At 34.8% G+C, this 21,166-nt stretch overlaps 1 protein-coding gene and 1 gene segment (V, D, J or C); both read right to left on the reverse strand.

Annotated features, from left to right (window-relative positions):
- Positions 1-1,802: 1,802 nt before the first annotated feature.
- Positions 1,803-9,571, reverse strand: LOC132104866 (Ig kappa-b4 chain C region-like). The segment is given in 3 exon segments: positions 1,803-2,295; positions 3,544-3,663; positions 9,511-9,571. Coding segments are annotated over 3 exon segments (504 nt in total).
- A 9,155-nt stretch (positions 9,572-18,726) lies between these two features.
- Positions 18,727-21,166, reverse strand: LOC132104663 (growth/differentiation factor 6-B-like). Its single transcript, XM_059510228.1, has 2 exons — positions 20,730-21,166; positions 18,727-20,167 (listed from the first exon to the last, which is right to left on the reverse strand). Exons 1-2 carry the CDS (start codon positions 21,079-21,081, stop codon positions 19,278-19,280), a joined length of 1,242 nt encoding a protein of 413 aa, XP_059366211.1. The 5' UTR covers positions 21,082-21,166; the 3' UTR covers positions 18,727-19,277.

Raw genomic sequence — 21,166 nt, forward strand, 5'->3', positions numbered from 1 at the left:
TCAGCATTTCTTCAACCTCTTCTTTCTTTCACACACACACACACACACACACACACACACACACACACACACACACACACACACACACACACACACACACACACACTCACTCAGATGATCGGTGTGTGTTCAGTCCTGCCAGGGTCACTGACACACAACACAATCAGTTTACTAATTGTGGCTCTGCTTGCTCAAGGTTAAAACTTTTTTAATTGTATTATCAATTGTATTAACTTTCTCCCCTCTCAGTTTCTAATACAGATCAGGGCAAAGGTGAAGTTATTGTCGGGTCATTGTGCTAAAGGTCCATGAGAAAAGCTGAGAAGACTCACAGTTCAACTACAATGAAGCTAGGATCGATAAGTCAACAATTATAAGCTTGTTACTTTAATAATCCGGTGTTTACTAAAGTAATTAATATTTAATATAACTCTTAAATTAGTATGTAAGGAAAAGTGTTTTCCTTTACCTTCTTGTTCATATTTTAAGCATAGCCCAGTGTTCCTGGTGATTCAGCTAAGGTCATTCCTGTTTAATGTAACTCTCAAATCAAATGAAAACCGTTATAGTATGCAGGTAAGTGGTGGAAAATTAAGCGTTTTTAGCTGGAATGGCTTTTTGAAGCCACATAAATGCCTGTTGGAGTCTCAACAGGGGTCTGTGGTAATACTGCTGGATATTGTTGGATCTCAAACTAAAAATCTGGAAAAAAAAGTGGGCAATAGAGGCTTTATTTTATTTAGAATCATTATTGTGTATATAACATACAATATTGAATATTTAATTGTGCATTCCCTTATTTTTACATTTAGATTACCTTCACCTTCATCTAACACACATTTAAAGTTACTCTTCAAAAACAACAATAATTTAGTACCATGTTAAATATACTTTTATATTTAAATATACTTTTTAGAAAATCTAAGAATTCATATATTGTGATGCAAAAAGAAAAAAAAAAGAAAAAACAAAAACAAAATGCTAAAGTGTTCTTAAACAGACCTGCAGCACAATGACTTCACCTGTGCCCTGATCTTTATTAGAAACTGAGAGGGAGCGATAGTTAATACAATTGATAATACAATAATATATATATATATATATATACAGTCTGCTTTTAAAATGAAGAAAAAGAAGCTTCTAAAATTAACAGGTCTCTAACTAACTTAGCCGCTAGCAGCCAGCACAACACCTAAACTAAACAATTTGTTAAGTTTGAATCCCTTGTTCTGCTTGCATGTTAGATCAGGAGACCAGGCATTACCGCTATGATGGACATCACGGACATTTTGGGTGACATGAAAGTAAACCAAAAACTGATATCCCTATTTCTGGTGACAGAGCCAATTTTTGTTCATTTCTTTACATTTATTTGTGGATCATAATCTATTCATTTGGAATACTGCAACAAATCTCTCTCCATATATTATTTTGTATCTGTACTTTTATGCTCTACTGTTAGTTATTTATAGTGTTATCTGTATGCTCCAAGGGTTTGAGAGTAATGTAATTTCAATTCTCTGTATGCACGTGTTGTATATGTGGAAGAATTGACAATAAAGCAGAATTGACTTGACTTATTGTCTGTGATTTCTCAAATAGCTTATTTTAGATGTTGAACTAATATATATTAACAATTTAAATTTGTCATTCGATTAATATAGCCAAAATATTTTATTTGATATTTTGAATATTAAAATATTGTCTATATATTCAGGCTGCTCATCACTATGTTACATGTCAAATAAAAAACCCCCAATAAAATAGGTATAGTATTTCATATTTTAGTAATAATTCAGCAGCACATTTGAGACAAAATGCTTTTATTTGGCAGCAAGAATAACATAAAACATTCAAAGCATGGCAGACGTAGAATCACAACAATAAGACCTATAGGAGAAATATACTAACAGCACAAAAGATTAATTGTTGAGCAGCGGCTTAATTAGGACAGTGCGTCTGTTGGTGTATTTCACTGGTCATCACACTGCTTTGTGTTGAGGCTCTTGGTGACTGCAGTGTGGGACGGGTGCGTGGCTTCACAGCTGACGGTTGCTGCTCTGCTCCACTCACTCTCAGTGAGGCTCAGGCTGCTGCTCCAGCTGTACAGTCCATCCTTCTGCAGCTGACTGGGACTCAGATCCACACCAGAGCTCCTGCTGCTGCAGTCCACCTTCCAGCTCAGCTTCCAGTCAGAGGGGTATCCCTTACTGGCCACACACAGCACTGTAGCCTTCCCCTGCTGCAGCTCGTCTCTGGAGGGCAGCAGCACTGTGAGAGCGGGACGAGCCGCAGCTAAAGAGAGACAGAGATGGAAACTGTGATGTTTCATTCTTCTGAAAAACAGCTCTGTCAGTCATTCTGAGAGTCTTTTACTTCCCTTTAAGACATTCAGAGTTAATCAAGCAGATCTGTAGTGCAACAGTCTGTAAAAATATTTCTTTAGCAATCACACAAACAATTTTGTTTTGCTTTAATTTAGTTAGGATGTTGCATAGACTTCCATTGATTTTATATCAGGTTGGTGATATTTCATCACCTAACCCAATCCCTATACTCCTAAACATACCCATCACAGAAATATGTGAAGAACACCAGATTTACATAAAAACATTTTCATTTGATTTATAAGCATTTTTAATAGTGAGGACCACCAAATGTCCTCACTACGTTGTCAAAGTATTTCATAATATAAGTGAGGACATTTGGTACACACACACACACACACACACACACACACACACACACACACCCTTACATAATAATATTTTCTTGTTTACCTGTTAAACAGATAATTTCTTTTTTTTCCTTTTTCTTTATTTCTTTTTTCGTTTTTATGTATGTATTTTGTATTCTGGACCGATAAGAACTTTTTGATGATGTAGTTTTTGATGATGTGTGATATGTGCTCTGTTTCATAAGTGTGTATGAGGACTCTACTGCAAACAAAATCTACCTTCGGGTATAAATAAAGTAACTTGAACTTGATAATAATTGAAAACAATTAATAATAATTAAATATTTTTAACTTCCTATCATTACTAAGCTGTCCTATTATCTACATTATCTACAAGAAAACTTGCCCTTTTAGGCTTGCACTCTATTCATTTACTAACTGCTTGTTTTCTATAAAAAATAGCTTCTCTAATCTTTTTGTATTAGTTTTTTCCTTTTATTTATTATACAATTAATTTGGATAAATTTGGATAAAAGCGTCTACTAAATGTATTGTAATGTACATTGACACTTTCCATGTGTAATAAAATGTTTTAATATTTTCTTGTTTACCTGTTAAACAGATTTGTAAAGGTGTTTAAAAGACTGCATACTCATAAAGAGTCATACAAACGTTGTTTGTGAAATTCAGTTTACCATTCTGATGGATAAATGCCCAATAATAAAAAAGTTACTGTTTTAAATTGATTTAAATTCCTTTTATTAGACACTGGTATTATTTCTTAAATGTGTTTTAAACACAAACAAATCTTGCCTTGTAATTGTAATTCAGTTTTTCATTTTTAAATTAGAAATAGATTGACTTACTTCCAACTGAGAGTCGGGTGCCTCCACCGAACGTGTACCACACTGACACAAACTCAATCAGTGGCTGTACAAAAACCTCCTGCACTCCAACTGACACTGACACTGACACTAACCAGTTTGCTATTCACAGCTGATAGTAAAACTATAAGAATACTGTACATTTAAAAGTACATTTAAAATAAGGCGACGTAATTAAACCATTTTAAATTGAATACAATTTAAGAAATATATTAAATATTTTATAATTCTATTACTAATAATAATACAAACATTACTGCTCTAAAAATAAAATGTGCACATCAATACGTTCATGTAAAATAATATTTAGGAATTTAGTTTGCTTAAAATTATATTTTATTTATATTTCATATCAAAATTTTATTTGCCTTTTATAGTCTAATTTACAAGCCTGTATTACGTATACAGTATCAGTGCAGTCAGTATGTAAACAAAAACAATAATGCTAGTCACTAATAGGCTGCAATGCTATATGATCTATTCAGGTACACATTTTGTGAGTGTTTTTCCATCTTATTTCATTCAGCACTTACTTTCATCACTCAGTTTGGTTCCTCCAACAAAAATCCTCCAAATTAATTCATTCTCAATAATAAAAAAATAAATAAAACTTATCTTTTTTTTAGATAACACAAGTTTTAATTAAACTATATGATTAACTTATCATTCAAATATGTATATAATATTACAAAGCTAACTGTCATATAAATAAGAAGATATTTCAGGTCAGGAAGGGTTTTTCCAAAGTAATGATGTTTTTCCATGGGCAGGTCATGCATTAGTGCTCTGAGTGTTTATAGTCTTGTGAACACTTTTAACAAATGCCGACATTGTGCAACAGGAACAAATATGAAATATGATCTTCATCTGGGCATTTTACTGCATCAAAGGTCATTTCATTTTCAAATCAAATTGAATTATTTTTTTTCTCATGCACAAATCATTATTTTAATTCAGTTGTATTCTTTGGGGCAGGTTGTTGTGACTCAGTCTGATGTTAAATCAGTTGAGCTCAGTCAAACAGTCTCTATTTATTGTAAGGTCAACACTGTAGTTTATACAGTATCCAGAGGGCTCAACATCCAAAGATTACTACATCTCCTGGTATCTTCAGAAACCAGAGGAAACCTTTAAACTCCTTATATATTACAAAACAATGAAGCCTTCAAGTGCTCCATCTAGAATGAGTGGAGGAGGCAGTTTTCACTCTGGAGGAAAGGTCTTGAATTCACTCTGAACATAAGTGATGTCCATCTTGAAGATGCAGGAGATTATTACTGTGTGAGTGTCCATAGGATCAGTGACAAATGGGTGTTTATACAGTGAAAGCATGCTGTACAAAAACCATCTTTACTGACAATATTCTGATCCCTCTAGACCTACTGACAGGAGAACAAAAAAAAAGAAAAAAAAAAGGATTGCAGTGAGAGTGTATTAATCTTTCAATCCAGAACTCCCTTATCAAAATCATAACAGGAAATACTTTTCATATCTTACATATCTAATTACCATCAGACAAATAATACTCATATGCTTTTACACAAACAAGAGAAGAAGAAAAATATTATTTTAATTAGACAAATCTATAAAAATGGATAAATATTCTAATGTATTTGTCTCTGTAATCTGAATGTTATCATTTATACATATCATACTCAAGTTCCATATATTTAGTAATTTCAGGTCAACTATAATATAAAAGGTTTGGGCTATATGTGCAAGAATTACACCAAACCTTGAATACAGTATTACTTGAAAAAAAGAAGTGTATCCCCCCCAATTTATCAGTCAGTCTGAAGCCGTCATGCAAATAAAAATCAAAAGAATAGGACACAATAACAAAATAACAAATCATAATCAAATATTAGATTTTTTTTAATTAATATTTGTATTTAATTATTATTTTTCACAGTAAAATTAGCCTGAAACGAACAATATAAATTAACGTTAATTGCAGATATATAGTAATATTTATCCTTAGTGAAAATATTTCATTATTTTATTTTTTCATTATTATTTTGGAAATCAAATGTATATATCAACCCTGTCAAAGAAAAAACGTGTGATGTTTTACTGCCCTCTACTGGATTCTCAACGAGAACACACAAATCAGAAGCACGTAATCTACGTGACCTCAATGAACATCTTCAGTGACGTGTCAAGTCCTGAACTGAACTGAGCATGAGTTTTGGATAAAGCAACAAATGGACATTTATTTATTTATTTATTTAATCACAGAACGGACTTTGGTTTAACTGACAGTTATTGGTCATTACAACAGATATTTATGTATGTTGTATTCTGAATCATAAATAGCAGGAAAATGAGAAGAGTGGAAGTTTTCACATGTAGGCCTATTCATGTTACACAATCAGAGTTCAGAGAACCAGTGATGGATGAAGTACACAAATCAAGTACTTAAGTAAAAGTACAGATCCGTATAGTAAAATATAACTCCAACATTTTTTCGAGTGAAAGTACAAAAGTAATAGATTTTTTTTTGTATATACTTAGGTAAAAACAGATTAATCAGGCTTGTGAGAAAAAAGAAAGTAAAAACTAGAGAAAAAGCTAGAGAAAAAAAGTAGTAAAAACTGACCACGCCCAAGTCACGGCCACAAGCCACGCCCCAAAATATATCTTATATTGTAAAAATAACTACTGTCCCATAAAAAATAACAAGCAGCATTTAATTATCATGACAACAACATATTAATATATTATATTGAAGTACTATAAAATTGTATAATAAATATAGAATTGTTATTATTATTAAAGTATCTGCCAAAAGTTTGGAAACATTAAAGTTATTCATGATTTTAAAATAACCTTATATAATAATGTTCTGCTCATTAAGGCTGAATTTATTTGAAAAAAACTTAAATATTGTGAAATATTATTACAAAAACAAAATAAGTTTTCAATTTTAATATATTATAAACTGTAATGTTATTCCTGTGATGCAAAGCAGAATTTTCTTCATCACTACTCCAGTTTTCAGTGTCACATGATCTTTAAGAAATCAATAAATCATTATAATTTATTTGACTCTCAAGAAACATTTCTGATTATTGTCAGTGTTGAACCCAATTTTGCTGCATCATATTTTGTGGAAATTGTGATACACTTCATTTTTCAGGATTTTTTTAAAATATAAAGTTTAATGAACAGCGTTTATTTGCACTTATCAAATATATTACTTAAAATTGTTAATGCATTTATCAAATTTAAATCATTTTAAATGTCTTCACTCACTTTTTGACGTTTTCATGCATTATGAATAAAATTATTAATTTAATTATTAATTATTTAAAAAAATCTTATAGAAATGTTTGAGTGGAATCATTGTTTCCACAGAAATATTAAGCAGCAATGTTTTTAATATTAATAATAATCAGAAATGTTTCTTGAGCAGCAAATCAGCATTACCTATACCTATAAACTTCTCTTTGTAAACAACAACAAATTTATAAAGCAGCTCAAACCAAGCACAGCTAGCACTAACAGTGAATAAAAACTAAACAGTACTTAACAGCAGACATGTAGCACGTCAGACTACAGCCTATTTTATAATTACACCACAACTGTTGGGAATATTAGAAATCTCAAATTCTCACCACCATTCATAAAAAGCCTCCGGGTTGGGTAAGCAGGGGCGAGCCATGCAATGACTTACAACTATAACATTTGAAAGGATACTATGGCAAAGTTATTGCTTTCTTTATTCAAACTGATTTTCTTTTTCATGAATATATGGTTGACCTGAAGAATGAAAGCTGTATCATACACTTGGAATATTCTGAGCTATATCTCCGCTTATCGACACTATAAGGTGTGACAATACGCTCACCAGATGAGACAAAATACAGATACTTGGTTCACTAGAACGTGACAATATTTTAATACAATTTTTATGAAATTTTAAATGACCAAATATTTGTCTTTTAATTACAAAAAGTAAAACAATGCAGTTGTATTTAGAAATATTTTAACTAATCTAGGGCTGTAACTAATGATTATTTTGGTAATCAAGTAATCTACTGATTATTTTTACAACTGAAATCTGGTATTTTTTTTTTTTTTTTTTTTTAAATGATGAGGCAATAATAATTGTCTCAAATAAAATATCATTGACTTCCATAGGAAAAAAAAATACTATGGAAGTCAATGGCAACCACCAATTGTTTGATTAACAGCAACCTTCAAAATATCTTCTTTTATGTTCAACATTAGCAACTCATACAGGTTTGGAACGACCTGAGGGTGAGAGAATTTTCATTTTTGGGTGAACTATCCCTTTAACATCAGCCCTGTCTGTGAAACCTTGAAGTGGCAAATTAAGTTGCCCTTGTGTTTCAGCACTTGGGGGCACTCTCACCATGCAAACCAGTGATGCTTTTTGTCTCTTGTCCATGAGAACATTTGAACTGTCTTTTAATATGTTGATTGCACTATTCACATAATATAAGTCAGTGGTGAAATTTCCATTAACTAAAGGAATGGAATGGTGTTCGTTGTGGTGTATAATATTCTTGTCTGTGGTATCTCTGTTCTATCTCAAACTGATGTGCAGAGACGACTAAGACATTTAAAGCTTTGAAAAAAAAGATGCTAATTGTGCCTAATGGAAGAAAAGTCAATTGTTATATTGTAGGATAAAGTAGACGTTTTGGCAAACTTAGGTCATGCATACAGGAAATGATGAACTGTATAATATGCATACTATACAGTATGTACGGCTGCAGAAGGCTATTTTGAAAAAGCCCTTTAGTTCTGTGGCACTCTCAGTATTGTTCTGTTTGTTTGAGCATCTCGACATTTCATCAGCTCAACCAATTTGCAAGTGCACTTCTTAATTTCTGAACAATGACATTCAGAGGCAGTTTAGAAATCATTAATTTTGCAGTTCTTTTTAGTGCTGTTTATGCATAGAAATTACACATCTTTAAATGTGATTTGTAGTCTTTCTACACCACACATAACGGTACAAAAATAATTATGGCTGGCATCATTTTTATTGCTCACTGCATTTCAGTAAACTACTTCTTTGTTGCTTGCTCCATAGTTGTTTTATTGCACACTTCATGGAAAATACTTCTCTGTCTACAGTATGTCTGCTGAGTCTGTTGTAGTTTATTTTAAATTTGTAAAAAGACATTCACATGTCTTTTAATACTTCACCTGGTGAAACTCAGCCTTGGCATTGAATGCCCAGTGAAAAGCAACACCCTGCATCTAATCACTGTCCTCAGTGTGGGACTTTGAAGTGCTATCAGGTTCAGCGCTGAGGTGGATGAATAGGTAAACAGAGCTTTATTGTCATAGTGGAGGTTAAGCATGGAATAAAAGAATAGTTGAGATTGCTTGTCTACATTGGAGCCTGGCTGCCCCAGGAGGAGGAGAGACCATTCGGGGGAAGAAGAGCCAGCGTCCCAATTCTCCAGTGGTAAAGTTAGTAGGATCCAAGTGGAATGTATTTATTTAACCATGTAAAACCTGACATGTGACATAATATTTTAAGATGATTTTAAAGTGCTTGGTTTTATGATCAAAGTTCATGTTTTGCAATACAATACAAGTGATGACTGAGAAATAAAAATATACAAATAAACATTTCTCAGAATCAGTACTGTAGGGTTTATAGGGTTACTTTGCATGCCTTATAAGTGTTTGACTTTACATGTCAAAAACATTACTCACATTTTTCTGTTGTAGACTGATAACTTAAGTCAGTAGTAAAGTTTATTACGCTAGACATTATGGGACAGGCGACAGGCGTAGATTACTTTTGGCCTATTAGGTGACTTTCACTTTGTTTTACCGCTGCCTCTGAGGCTCATTAGGCCTTTTACAGCCAAGCTTCTGATTACCAGCTCTGATCTACCTTGGCTTTAGAGTTCAGAACACAGCCGTGGGTTACCTTGGGTCAGTGCACACACACACACAGACCCTCATACAGGCCAGGGGCTGTGGTCATCACCATAATTCCCGCTCTCAGTCTGAGCATCATCACCCAATAAACAGCAAGAGTCTGACTTGTGGTTTATAAGAACATTCAGTATGAATGACGTAAAAGTTTCACCAAATGGTTCTGAAGCATCAGCACAATTTTTGTTAGTGTATACTGGTTATCTATGGATTGGTGTATATTAAGATTAGGTTTTGGCACTATATTAAACTTAATTGGCATGCATATTAAATCATTATTAAACATGCCAGACTAATTCTCATTATGCAATTAAAACAATTGTTATAATACCTGGTAAATCGTCTAATATGTGCAAAAAATGTATAACAGTTGTTCATCATGAAGTTTGTCTGCAGGGAACTCTGCCCACATTTTCAGAGCTCGTTGTGAATGTCCTGCGTGTTTGTATTTACTCAAGGTTACTCTCTACTGCAGGGGTAGGGAACGTTGATCCTGGAGGGCCACTGTCCTGCAGAGTTTAGCTCCAACGCTGAAAAAAAAAAAACCTACCTGTATCCTGAAGACCTTGATTAGCTTTTTCAGGTGTGTTTGAATAGGGTTGGAGCTAAACTCTTTAGGGACACAGACCCTCCAGGATCAACGTTCCCCACCTCTGCTCTACCGGAACCCAATGTCCTCTTTACTGTAACAGAACGCAGCCAAAGAGTCAATATTGTAAATTTAGTTTCGCTGTCTGACAGAAAAAGTGCCACAGCCTGAGTTTAGAGCCTCTGTGCTGGCCTTTTCATAACACTGCATGGTTGGAAATAAATCCACATAGTTAATGGACCATGGTCCATTAGTAATTCCCTGTACATAAACATGAAACTTCTGAGTGTTTGCATGGCGGCTTGTAAGTTTAAACTACTAGTTTCTTTAGGGCTTCTTCTAAATTAGGGATGTTAATTTAATGTGATTAAATAGGAAAAAAAATGTGTTAAAAATGAATGTAATTATTCATGCCCCATGTCTAGTCAATGCTTTTTTTGTTGTTAAATTTGGGGGCTTTTCTCAGCAGATAGCGCCGTATGCAATTACATTTTTACATCATGTAATAAATTTGATAATTTTGCAAGCACATTATAGTGTAAATCATTTACATTAGTCTGAATTTAAAAGAAACCTTTTTTTTCTTTTTTACTTAACTGACTTAAAAATCTAGATTAATTAATACATTTGAGAAATTTGAAACATAAGTTAACTATATAAAATAAAAAGTATTTTAGTATTAATACAATTTATAATGTTTTAAACAGTCCCTTTTATTTATGTATTTATATATTTACATAAACCTAGATTGATAGATGATGTCTATGTTGTTAATTGTTAATTTATAATACCTAAAATATATTCATGTTACCATAATTTTTAATTTATTCATGTAATATAGTCCTTAAATTGACCATTTATATCTGTGGACAGATTCAACAACATTTTGACCTATGCTGGTGCGCACAGTCAGGAAACTGACAATTGGTGCCTCTGTGTTACACAGCTTATAAAAACTGAAAGAAATCTCAAGGCAGTGTGTTAGCTGTGCCAAAAATGTTGTGCGTTTGGACTCCCTTCGGATTTGGCCAAATTGCATTTGAAAATTTCTCTAGCTAAGGCCAAAGGATCTTGTGTCAGTCGTACATGTTTTCCACTGTTTGTTAATCCCCCAGGAGACACAGAGGGGTGAAAATGAAATCAGCGTTCCAGGTTAAAGCAAATAATCAACCTCCCTCAATGGAAATCCAGGGCAGATTTATGTCATTTGTTTCTAAGGACTAATTGTGCCCAATCAAGCCTTGATGCCAATGAAGTGGATCAAATGATTGACAAGTTCTGTTCAGTGTTGACTTTGGACCAAAGGCCGGTCGTTAGATCATGAGTTTAAGCTCAGGGAGGAAATAACACGCTGGCAGTGTCAGCAGGCCAGGTGAATGCATGGACTCTGAAGTGCAGAAGAAGAATGTGATGTCAAAGGAAGAATTTGAAGGTAAGAGAACGTTCATGCCAAGTTCGAGAATGTTTCATTTCCGTTTTGTGAAAGCATAAAGAGACTAAATGATTGCTTATGCACAGTGACCAAACTTGAAAATCATTTTTGTCATTTTCTCTGGAAAATATTGACAATATTTGGCCCTGGCAGCATGATGACATATGTTTTCTCAGCTTTAAGAAGCACTCAAATAACAGAGGTGAAAATAACATTAGGTAATCCTCCAGAGTGCCTGTTTTGTATTCAGGCCTCCTCAACCTAAATGGAGCTCCATTCTTTTTTCTTTTTTTTTCGTCATTGCAGAGTCATTTACTTCACATTTGAAGTAGTTCAGTGGTAAGGTTAGATTACGCTACACCTCTTTGATGATGAAACAGAGCAGATTTTAATATTCAGCTTTGAATCATTACAATCATTGCTTTGATGCGCTTCAAGCTTTTTTTCTCTGTAAACCGACAATAGGTAATTCCCACAGTGGGAACAAGGTGTTGAGAGAGCAGTGGCTAATGTTGAGTGATGGTGAGGCGGTGACATTGTATCCAATTTCCAGAGCCCCGTGTCGGTGTCTGCCACCTCATGGCACCACTTTAACCCCCAGAATTCCTTAAATTCCTCCAGTTGCAGGCCACAAGCTTCACTGTGGCCCATTTAAGATGACTCACTTTTTTTTGCTACCATTAAGCACCACCAGGCAATTGACCCCCTGACCCTCTACAAGCGACCTGTTAGAGTGGCTTTCAAGTGTATACTTAAATCTTCATGGGAATGGCCTTTCTGATCCAGGATCAGGTCCCCCTGAGCAATCAACACCTAGAGGTTAGTTGGGTGAGCTTGAATCTTGTGGTCAGTCTAGCATGCTAAATAGTTTCTGTCTTTGCTCTGGCTATGTGCATGCACATGCGTGACTCTGTGTGTCTGTGTGGGGATTGTGAAATGTGCTTGCCTTTCAAGTTCATTTTGACATGATCATTTTGGAAGTGTTTTTATTTTGCTATTGAATGTTTCTGATTGGTCTACACATTTAACCAACAATAATGTTGCATTGAAGAAAAATGGTTGAGGTGTATATTAGTGTTTTTTTAGGGCTGTTTTTAGATCCAAGTGTATTAAATTATCCTGATGGTTTGCCATCTTTTCCTGTGTGAGATGAGATCTTGTTACATTGGAGAAAGTGAAACATTTTTAGCTGCTTTTTAAAATGGTCAGAATTTTTAGCAGTTTGGAGACTCAGAAAATGTCCTGCATCTTTTTTTGGCTGTATTTCTGGCTTTAAATGTCAATCAAAAATGAAAATGTAGTCGTCATGTCATTCCAAATCTTTATGATTTTCTATTTTTTGTGGTACGTAAATGGAGAAATGATGTACTATTCACTTTTCCATGCAGTTACAATGAGTAAAGGGATAGGTGCTTTTAAGCTTAAAAAATAACAAAAAATAAAAATCACCATAAACGTATCATAAAAGTAGTTTATATGCATATTCTTAGTCTTCTGAAGCCATATGGTAGCTTTGTATGGTAAATGGTCTGAAATTTCTCCACAGGACTGCTAACCACTGACTGTATTTTTGAGTCAGCCAGATGAACTGTTCATGAACAAATCACATGATTCATTGAAAAATTTGGATAAATGACTCTGTTATTGTATTCTTGCATCATTGAGAAACTATTTTCCTGTTTGGCACTGTAAAGCTGCTTTGACACAACAAGTATTTTATAAAGCGTTATACAAATATATATATATATATGGATATGGCATACTAATATTATTTCAGCCACATAAAAGTTTCAGAAGACTTAGAATATAGTGCAAAAGTCGTATGTACAACTTTTAAAATTGTATGGTGCTTTTTTCATTTTGAAGCTTAACAGCCCCATCTCTTATTTACTTTCAGAATATTAAAAGTAGTTGCAAGTATGATATATCATATTTAAATTTTTGGATTAGTTACTTGTTACTAGTTTGACACTAATATGCACTGTGATATAACTACAGAAGTTTCTTAATTTTCCTTAGTAAAAAAGTATCTGAAGCAACTATACTGTAAATAAATGTTTCCCAGAGTTTCCCGCTGTAGCTCAAGCGGGATTCTAAAATAAAACACAATTTTAGTCACACGATCAGTATGTGATCTAAAACAGAGAGTGGTATTAAATGTAAAACACCCCACAAGTTCAATTCTTCAAGCTTTAAAACCAGATTATTTTCTTTGCTTAGATGTTTTATCCAAGATTTCTAAGTTCAAGATGTTAAAGTACTTTTTATCATATCTTTTGTACACTTCCTTACTAATGTCCTCCTGGAGGGAGTTTGCGAGCTGTAATTGGAAGCATGTTTTTCACGTGTTCTTGACCGATCAAGATTGTTGCTGAGATTGCTGAAATCTGCTCTTTATATTTTTTATCAGTGTATTTTTGTAGATAAGATGGCCAGAGATTCTCAGCCAGTATCAGAGAAGGCTGCAACCCATTAAGTTGATAAGTAACATACGATTCATATTACTAAAGAGGCTTTATTGTATGATGGGGTTTCTATTTAGAAAAAGTGAACATGCTTTAAAAAATATAAGACTCTCTCTTTTGTGAAAACCAAAAAAATAAACTTGAAATTCCACACCTGGAATTAAGAAAGTGCTTGACAAAGCAGGTTTTAGAAAAGAGTTAGTGTGGCATTATATGAGTGTGTCTGTATATATGTATGTATACATATGGATCTTTGTGTGTGTAAGTAAATCAAGTGTCTTAAAACCCCTCCCCCTATTTAATTATATGCAAAAAACACTTCCTTTTCCACCCTGTTCATGTCATAACACATTTCCTTTTCCTCATGGATTCAGACACTAGACTGGCCCAGCAGAACAAGACAGGTTTTGGGTTTCCTCTAGAGGACTGAGGGTTTCACAATCAATGAACACTTTGCTGATTTTTATTGACCATAAAGTTCCATTTTACTCTTGTGGCATGTAATTCATGCTAACATCTTGAAGGTTTGTATGGTGATCAAATGATATTATACTAGTTCCCACAGATGCTAATATACCTTTTAGGGACTCTTTTGATACCATTTTTTTTTTAAACGTCACTTAACTATGCGAGCGTGACATTGGCTATGTTTGGAAAAGTATACTAACATACTATTATTAATCAGTATACAATACTGTTCAAAAGTGTGGGGTCGGTAATAGATAAAGTTATGTAGAATATATGTATATATATATATATATATGTATTTATGTATGTATGTTTTATTAAGTTGGCAGTACTATATCATTTAAGTAGTAAGTATTCCATTCTGAACAGAACCAGTGACTCACTAGTGCTCGTATTTACTGTTGGACTCATGCAACATGCAGCTCATTAGAGGTTAGCCTTTTAGAAAGAATAAAGTAACATTTCGCTTGCAGAATATGGATCTTGACCAAGTCCTCAGGGAAAACCACTTGCTTTGACCCATACTATAAATATTGTTAAGAGTTCAGGGAGTCCATGTCGAGTATATATAAAGAATTGCCATTACAAAGCTGCGCAACTACGCTCACCAGCCATGACATCCCAGAAAGACCTTACTGTTGGATAAAAGGACTTTGAGTTGGTTAACGTGCTGTTTAACCTGTGATGGGGTCTTGTTGTGACAAGGTGAAGGACGTTTAGGGATAGACACTCTGTAGGTCATTACTGCCAAATGAAAGCTTGTGATCTTTGTATAAAACTCTTCTGCTAATGGGTAACCCTGTGTTTAGTGTCTATTTCCTTTTGATGTGCACATGCCACAGTGATCTGGGAGTCGAACTCTCTCCAAACGTCCTCGACAGGCACTTTTAATTAGGGGCGAGAGAAAGCCTCACTGTAGACTCCCCTCATCTGTTTCGCATTTTCTTCACCGAACCACTGTAAAGGAACACTGCGGCCCCTGTCATATCAGCTCTGCTTCTAATGTGTAAAAGAAGTCCAGAGGTCTGATTATCATTCAGTCAAAACACATGAGCCGGGGTCAGACCTGTCTAGCATTGACTCAGAGTCGTCCACTAAGTAGCCTAATCCACATATAACTAAAGCCAGTATGCGAAGCGCAGCGGTAGCCTCAACCCCTCAACCAAAGCCATATGTTTCTGAGCGCTACCTATTTCAAACATCTGCACATCTCCACATCGCTTTATCCCCATATAGATGGTGGGTCGGCGGTGACCTGTAGAACCTCACTGAGAATCTTTTTTTGGTTGGCAGAAGCACTGAGGACATTAGTTTAAAGCTAAGTTGGATCTTCAACTACAGTAGGCCAATTTGCACACCTTTGCACCAGATTCAAGTGACACATTTTTACACAAGCACAATGATGACTTTGCATGTATCACAAAAAAAATAAAGACAAAGGTAACGCAGCAACAAGTAAAAACAGTTTTATTGTGAAACATTTGTACAATTTAAAATAATGGTTTTCTATGGAAGCCTGTTTCTGCCATGGCAAAAAAATAAATAAATGCATAAATAAAGGCAATTGTGAGTTTTTGTTTTTCATGCCATTGTGACTTAATATCATGGTTCGTATTATATATATAAATCACAATACTGTTTTTTTTATCCCATTGCGGTAATAATTTAATATATATTTTATTATAAACTATTTATAAATACATAATATATAATAATATATAAATCAGAATTGTGAGATATAAACTTGAGAAAGAGAAAAATTCTGTTTTTTTGTGTGTGTGAAATTACCTTTTTATTTTTATCTTGTGGCAAAAACAAGCTTCCATACTTTTCAGTTTTAATATATTTAAAATGTTAATTTATTTCTGCGATTGCAAAGGGGAATTTTCAGAATCATTACTCCATTCTTCAGTGTCACATGATACCTTCAGAAATCATTCTAATATGCTGATTTGGTACTCAAGAAATATTTCTGATTAATATCAATGTTAAAAATAGTTATGCTGCTTAATAGTTTTTGTGGAACCATTTGTATAGCTCATTTGTGCTATATTATATCTGCTTGAAATTAAATTATCTTTTTTACATAAGTCTTTGTATTTCTCATAAGCTAATAACAAGCAAATGCTGTTCAGTGACATTGCAATCAAGTGCTACAGGATCATCTGACAATCTACTAACTTATCTGATAAATGTGCGTTGGGTTAACTAAGCTAATCCTTCATCATGCATTTGTGTACAGAGGCTAAGTAGAGCAGATTAACCTGTAGCCTTTCATTCTTTGAGTGTTGCCCGACTATCTAAACTCACCGTTCCACTTTCCTTTCCGATGTTGACATTACAAATGTCTTTTCTCAGCTCTCCATCCTTTAAATTGACTTGTAGTTCTCTAGCATTTGACTCTTTGACATAGGATGGAATCTCCTTAAACACACAAGACAAAGTACTGAATCAGTGCAAACAGTCTTGTCAAATACAGCAGTCACAGTATCTGTGTCACTGGTTAAGCTAAGCTAATCAATGACACTATGAGCTGCTATGACAGAATCAGATTTTTAGTTGTGTCACATTGTAAGTGTGTCACGTCATAACATGGCTGCCAAAACTTGAGGCAGGTGCTTGATCACATGGAGCACTTCACTGTCAATAAACAAAGATGGGCACACTGCCAATACTGCTCTCAAAAACTACGTTTATTAAAATCACAACCTTTCAACATTAAGGTCTTCCTTAGGCCTTTGTTAGTGACATGTTTCTTCAGTAGCCAATCTAAAGTGGAAATTATTCATCATTTGTAAATGTTTTTAAATGATAACTAATCATTTAGTATCTTTGTGTATTGAACTTTTAGCTGCTGTAACAAGGTTTGTGTTGAGAGTGGCTGGTTAAGTTTAGCTAAAAGCATGCTAAAAACATAACAGATTGTAATGTTTTTGTTTTTTTTTGAGGGGGGGTGAACTATCCCTTTACAACTGTACTAAAAAATGTTGATGATTGAGGGGCAGAATGTGATTTGATAACCATCATTGCTTCCATCACTATATCACAGCACTCGGTTAGTCCACAAACGTCCTTTAGAGACACATAACATTCCAGTCCATTGTTGTCAAGCAGCTGCGTGGCATTGCTCATTGCCTGTGCGTCTTATATCTTTATGTGTTTTACAGGCGAGAGAGGACTGACAATGTGTCAGAGAGACAGATAACTGGTGTAATAGCATCATGCACATTCCTTTCCCTTGTTCTGAAGCGTTGATTGCTTCCTCTCTCTACTGGATGTGTTAAACGCACACAGTGGCGAGAGACAAAAAAAATGCTTGACCTTTGACCTCTGGGTAAAAGCAAGTCTAATCTTGAGTTAGCATCCTTGGTTTTTACCATTGTCTTTTCCCAGACAGAGAATGAATGCAACTTTGGAACTGGGGTCAGAGCCGTTCAACTGTTTCTGCGTTTACCAATAGATGTGAGTTTGTGTGTGTGTGTGTGTACGTGTTCCTCTTTATTCACGCAGACACACAGGCCACCCAGGGAAGGTTGTGCTGAGTGTCTGTTGACCCCGTTTTCACCTTTACTAAACACTGCAATTATCTCCCTTCGGCTCTGTACAGGGAAGGTACACTGATTACTGGGATCTTTGTATCTCAGGATGGCATAAATGAAAGCAGGGTGCCAGGGATTTCTCTTGTGTAGACCCAGTTTTGAATTACTCTGTCCAGTCCCACTTGTCAGTTAGTGTTCTTACTGTGTAACCCAGACCAGTATAGTATAGAAAGATGAGAACAGGGAGCAGCAGACTGGTTAATAATCTACCATTCAGTCCCAGTTGCAAGCTGTTGTGCTTCTTTTATATATATATATATATATATATATATATATATATATATATATATATATATAATATATATATATATAATATATATATAGATAGATAGATAGATAGATAGATAGATAGATAGATAGATAGATAGATAGATAGATAGATAGATAGATAGATAGATAGATAGATAGATAGATAGATAGATAGATAGATAGATGTCGTAACAAACATTGTTTTACACTGAACTGATATGATACTTTTTTTTAAACAGTATACATTGCTTTTAAGGCATTTATATATACACACACAATATTATATAATATTGCTGAATAAAAGTAATAAATAATAAAGAAATCTTGCTGACCCCAGTGTATACATTAAAATTATTTGTCCAATTATTAAATATTCATATTTTAAAAACATTAATTACTCTTCATTATTATGCATCTAATAATTCAGTTCAGTACTTGTTCAAGCAATAACAAAAAGGCAATATTCAAGAAGAAATATTTAACAAATATAATTAATTTTGTGGTATTTTATTGAAGGAATAATGTGGTTCATACTTTTTATAAAATATTTACAAAATCTTTTGTGATGTTCATCTTTCAATGGAAGACATTTACACCGTAACATAATTTGTACAATGAGGTAGATACAATAACTAAAATAGTTTATTATATGGGTGAAATATTATTACTGAATAAACAATGGCACTTAAAGAGAAAATAACTTAGTGTAACTGAACATAAATAAAAATTTGCACCTGTACAATTAAAAAAATAATTTACATATAAGTCCATAAAATACAGTTATAAAGCAGGAATGTGTTGTAAGAATGAAGATGTGTAGTATACAAAACCAAATTGAAGTATAAAAATACCCAGTGAAATGGAACTAAGAGTGATGTAACAATGTTTCTGTGCTTGATTCCAGTCCAAAACTGTATTTCCAGATGAGTAGAGCATTTCAGCTAAGGCTTCCACTAGTATTCTGAAGACGGATCAGGAAGTCACAATCATCTGCAGCCGCAGGACTCCACCACCATGTCCTCATACTGCTTGTATACCACGTTATTTCCTGCGTCGATGTACAAGATGCTGATCGGACTGAGTTTGGACGGGACACAACAGCTGGGCGGCATGTTGCTGGGGTTCATGGAGTTCATGAGAGTTTGTATGATGGCATGGTTGGTTGGCTCCAGGTGAGATCGGAGGGGGAAGTCACACATGCCCTCACAGTGATAGGCCTCATAGTCTAAGGGAGCGATGATCCAATCGTCCCAACCCAACTCCCTGAAATTCACATGCAAGGGTTTTTTGCTGCACCTAGATTTGGACTTTTTGCCATGCCTCTTGCCATGGCGGTTGGGTAAAGTGGTCCGTCTTCTCCGTCGGGACTTTGAGTGAGGTCCTTTCTCCTTCCCAAAACTATCCAGACCCCACAGTTTAATCTTCTCCCTCTTTTCATAGAAAAGGCTTTGTCTCTTTTTTGACCTTGTGAAAACAACCAATATGGCTTTCTTAAGTTGCGGGCGGCCATGTCTGCGAAATCCAAGATATTGCAAGTCGATTTCCCTCTCAGGATTATCAAGCGTCGCCTTGAGCTCTAAACAGAAGCGCGTCCCGTGGAAGTGCCAGCGACGTTCCTTAAAAATCTCCCATACATCAAAAACCTCCCATTTCGGTTTATGCGCATCCTCCAGATCCAGGGTTTTGGAATCAAGGACGGCGTCCGACTGGCAGGAGAGCAGCTGTATCTCCACTGGGCCCGTCTCAGACGCTCGGAAGCTTCCGGAGATCTTTGTGTGTATCCTCAGTTCAGCACCCAAGAGCTCCACATTCTCAGAAAGAGTCGACACATCAAATAAGTATTTCTGTCTCCATAGTGGGGAGTTCAAAAGGTCATCTGGAACAAAGAGCACAAATGTTTAGTGGCTGTACAGTATTTACAAAGTCAGTTTAGAGAAGCATATAAAACATGTGAATGCAGAAGAAGAGAGAGAGAAGAAGTAGTCTTGTTGAAATGTCTTTCTTTCCTTCCTTCATTCACGATTGCTTTGTTTTTATTTTAGATTTAAAAAGAATGAAAAGTTATACAATAAAAAAAGTTTAATTCTATACTGTTTCTTTCAATGTCTCATATTGAAATTTGTTTACTCTCTCTTTCTGGACTTGCTCTTTTTATGAAAAAGGTAGAATGTAAAAAGAAAGTTTGGATCATCTGTCAAAACTTGTTTAGATACTTTGAGGATTCTTGTTTATTATTTAATATTATTTAATTAAGATTGTTCCCAGTCCCTTTAGAGTTATGACACTTCAACCATTCATTCTTAAAATATTTTTAGTCGTAGGCTACATTATATCAAACGCATCTGTAATGCAATTATGACTCTCTTTGAAAAGGGAAACAATTTTGGAGCAGATTAAGAATTTTAAATCCGAAATTAACTAATACAGAAATAACTAACCTTGACCCTCGTCCACGAAACTCGATATGGTGTTTGCTGCTTTTGACAAGCGGAAAAAACTGGCGTTCAGTCCCAGTTTCTCAGCCGAGGAAAAGGTCTTGTAGATGGAGATCATGTAATCATGAGGTTCAATTGCCTCCTTGATCGCCCGCTGTGACTGTACGTCTCCTGATAACGGTGATGCTGACTGAATACTTTTGCCGTGTTTGGCTCTCCTGTGGCCATCAGCAGCTGAAACCGTCTTGGTCACTTTCATGCCTTTGGATGCGGTTGGATTTATTGAGTGAACACAAAGACAATGCAAAAGTAACGTAAAGGTCAAAAATACCCCAGACGCTCCATAAGCACGCATCTTGTAAATGCACAAGAAAATAAGAAGGACCTGCTTGGGAAAAACACGAACACATCACATGTGTGTGTGTGGAGGAGCGCAGACC

This window comes from Carassius carassius, chromosome 25 (assembly GCF_963082965.1).
Source record: "Carassius carassius chromosome 25, fCarCar2.1, whole genome shotgun sequence".
Lineage (NCBI taxonomy): Eukaryota > Metazoa > Chordata > Actinopteri > Cypriniformes > Cyprinidae > Carassius > Carassius carassius.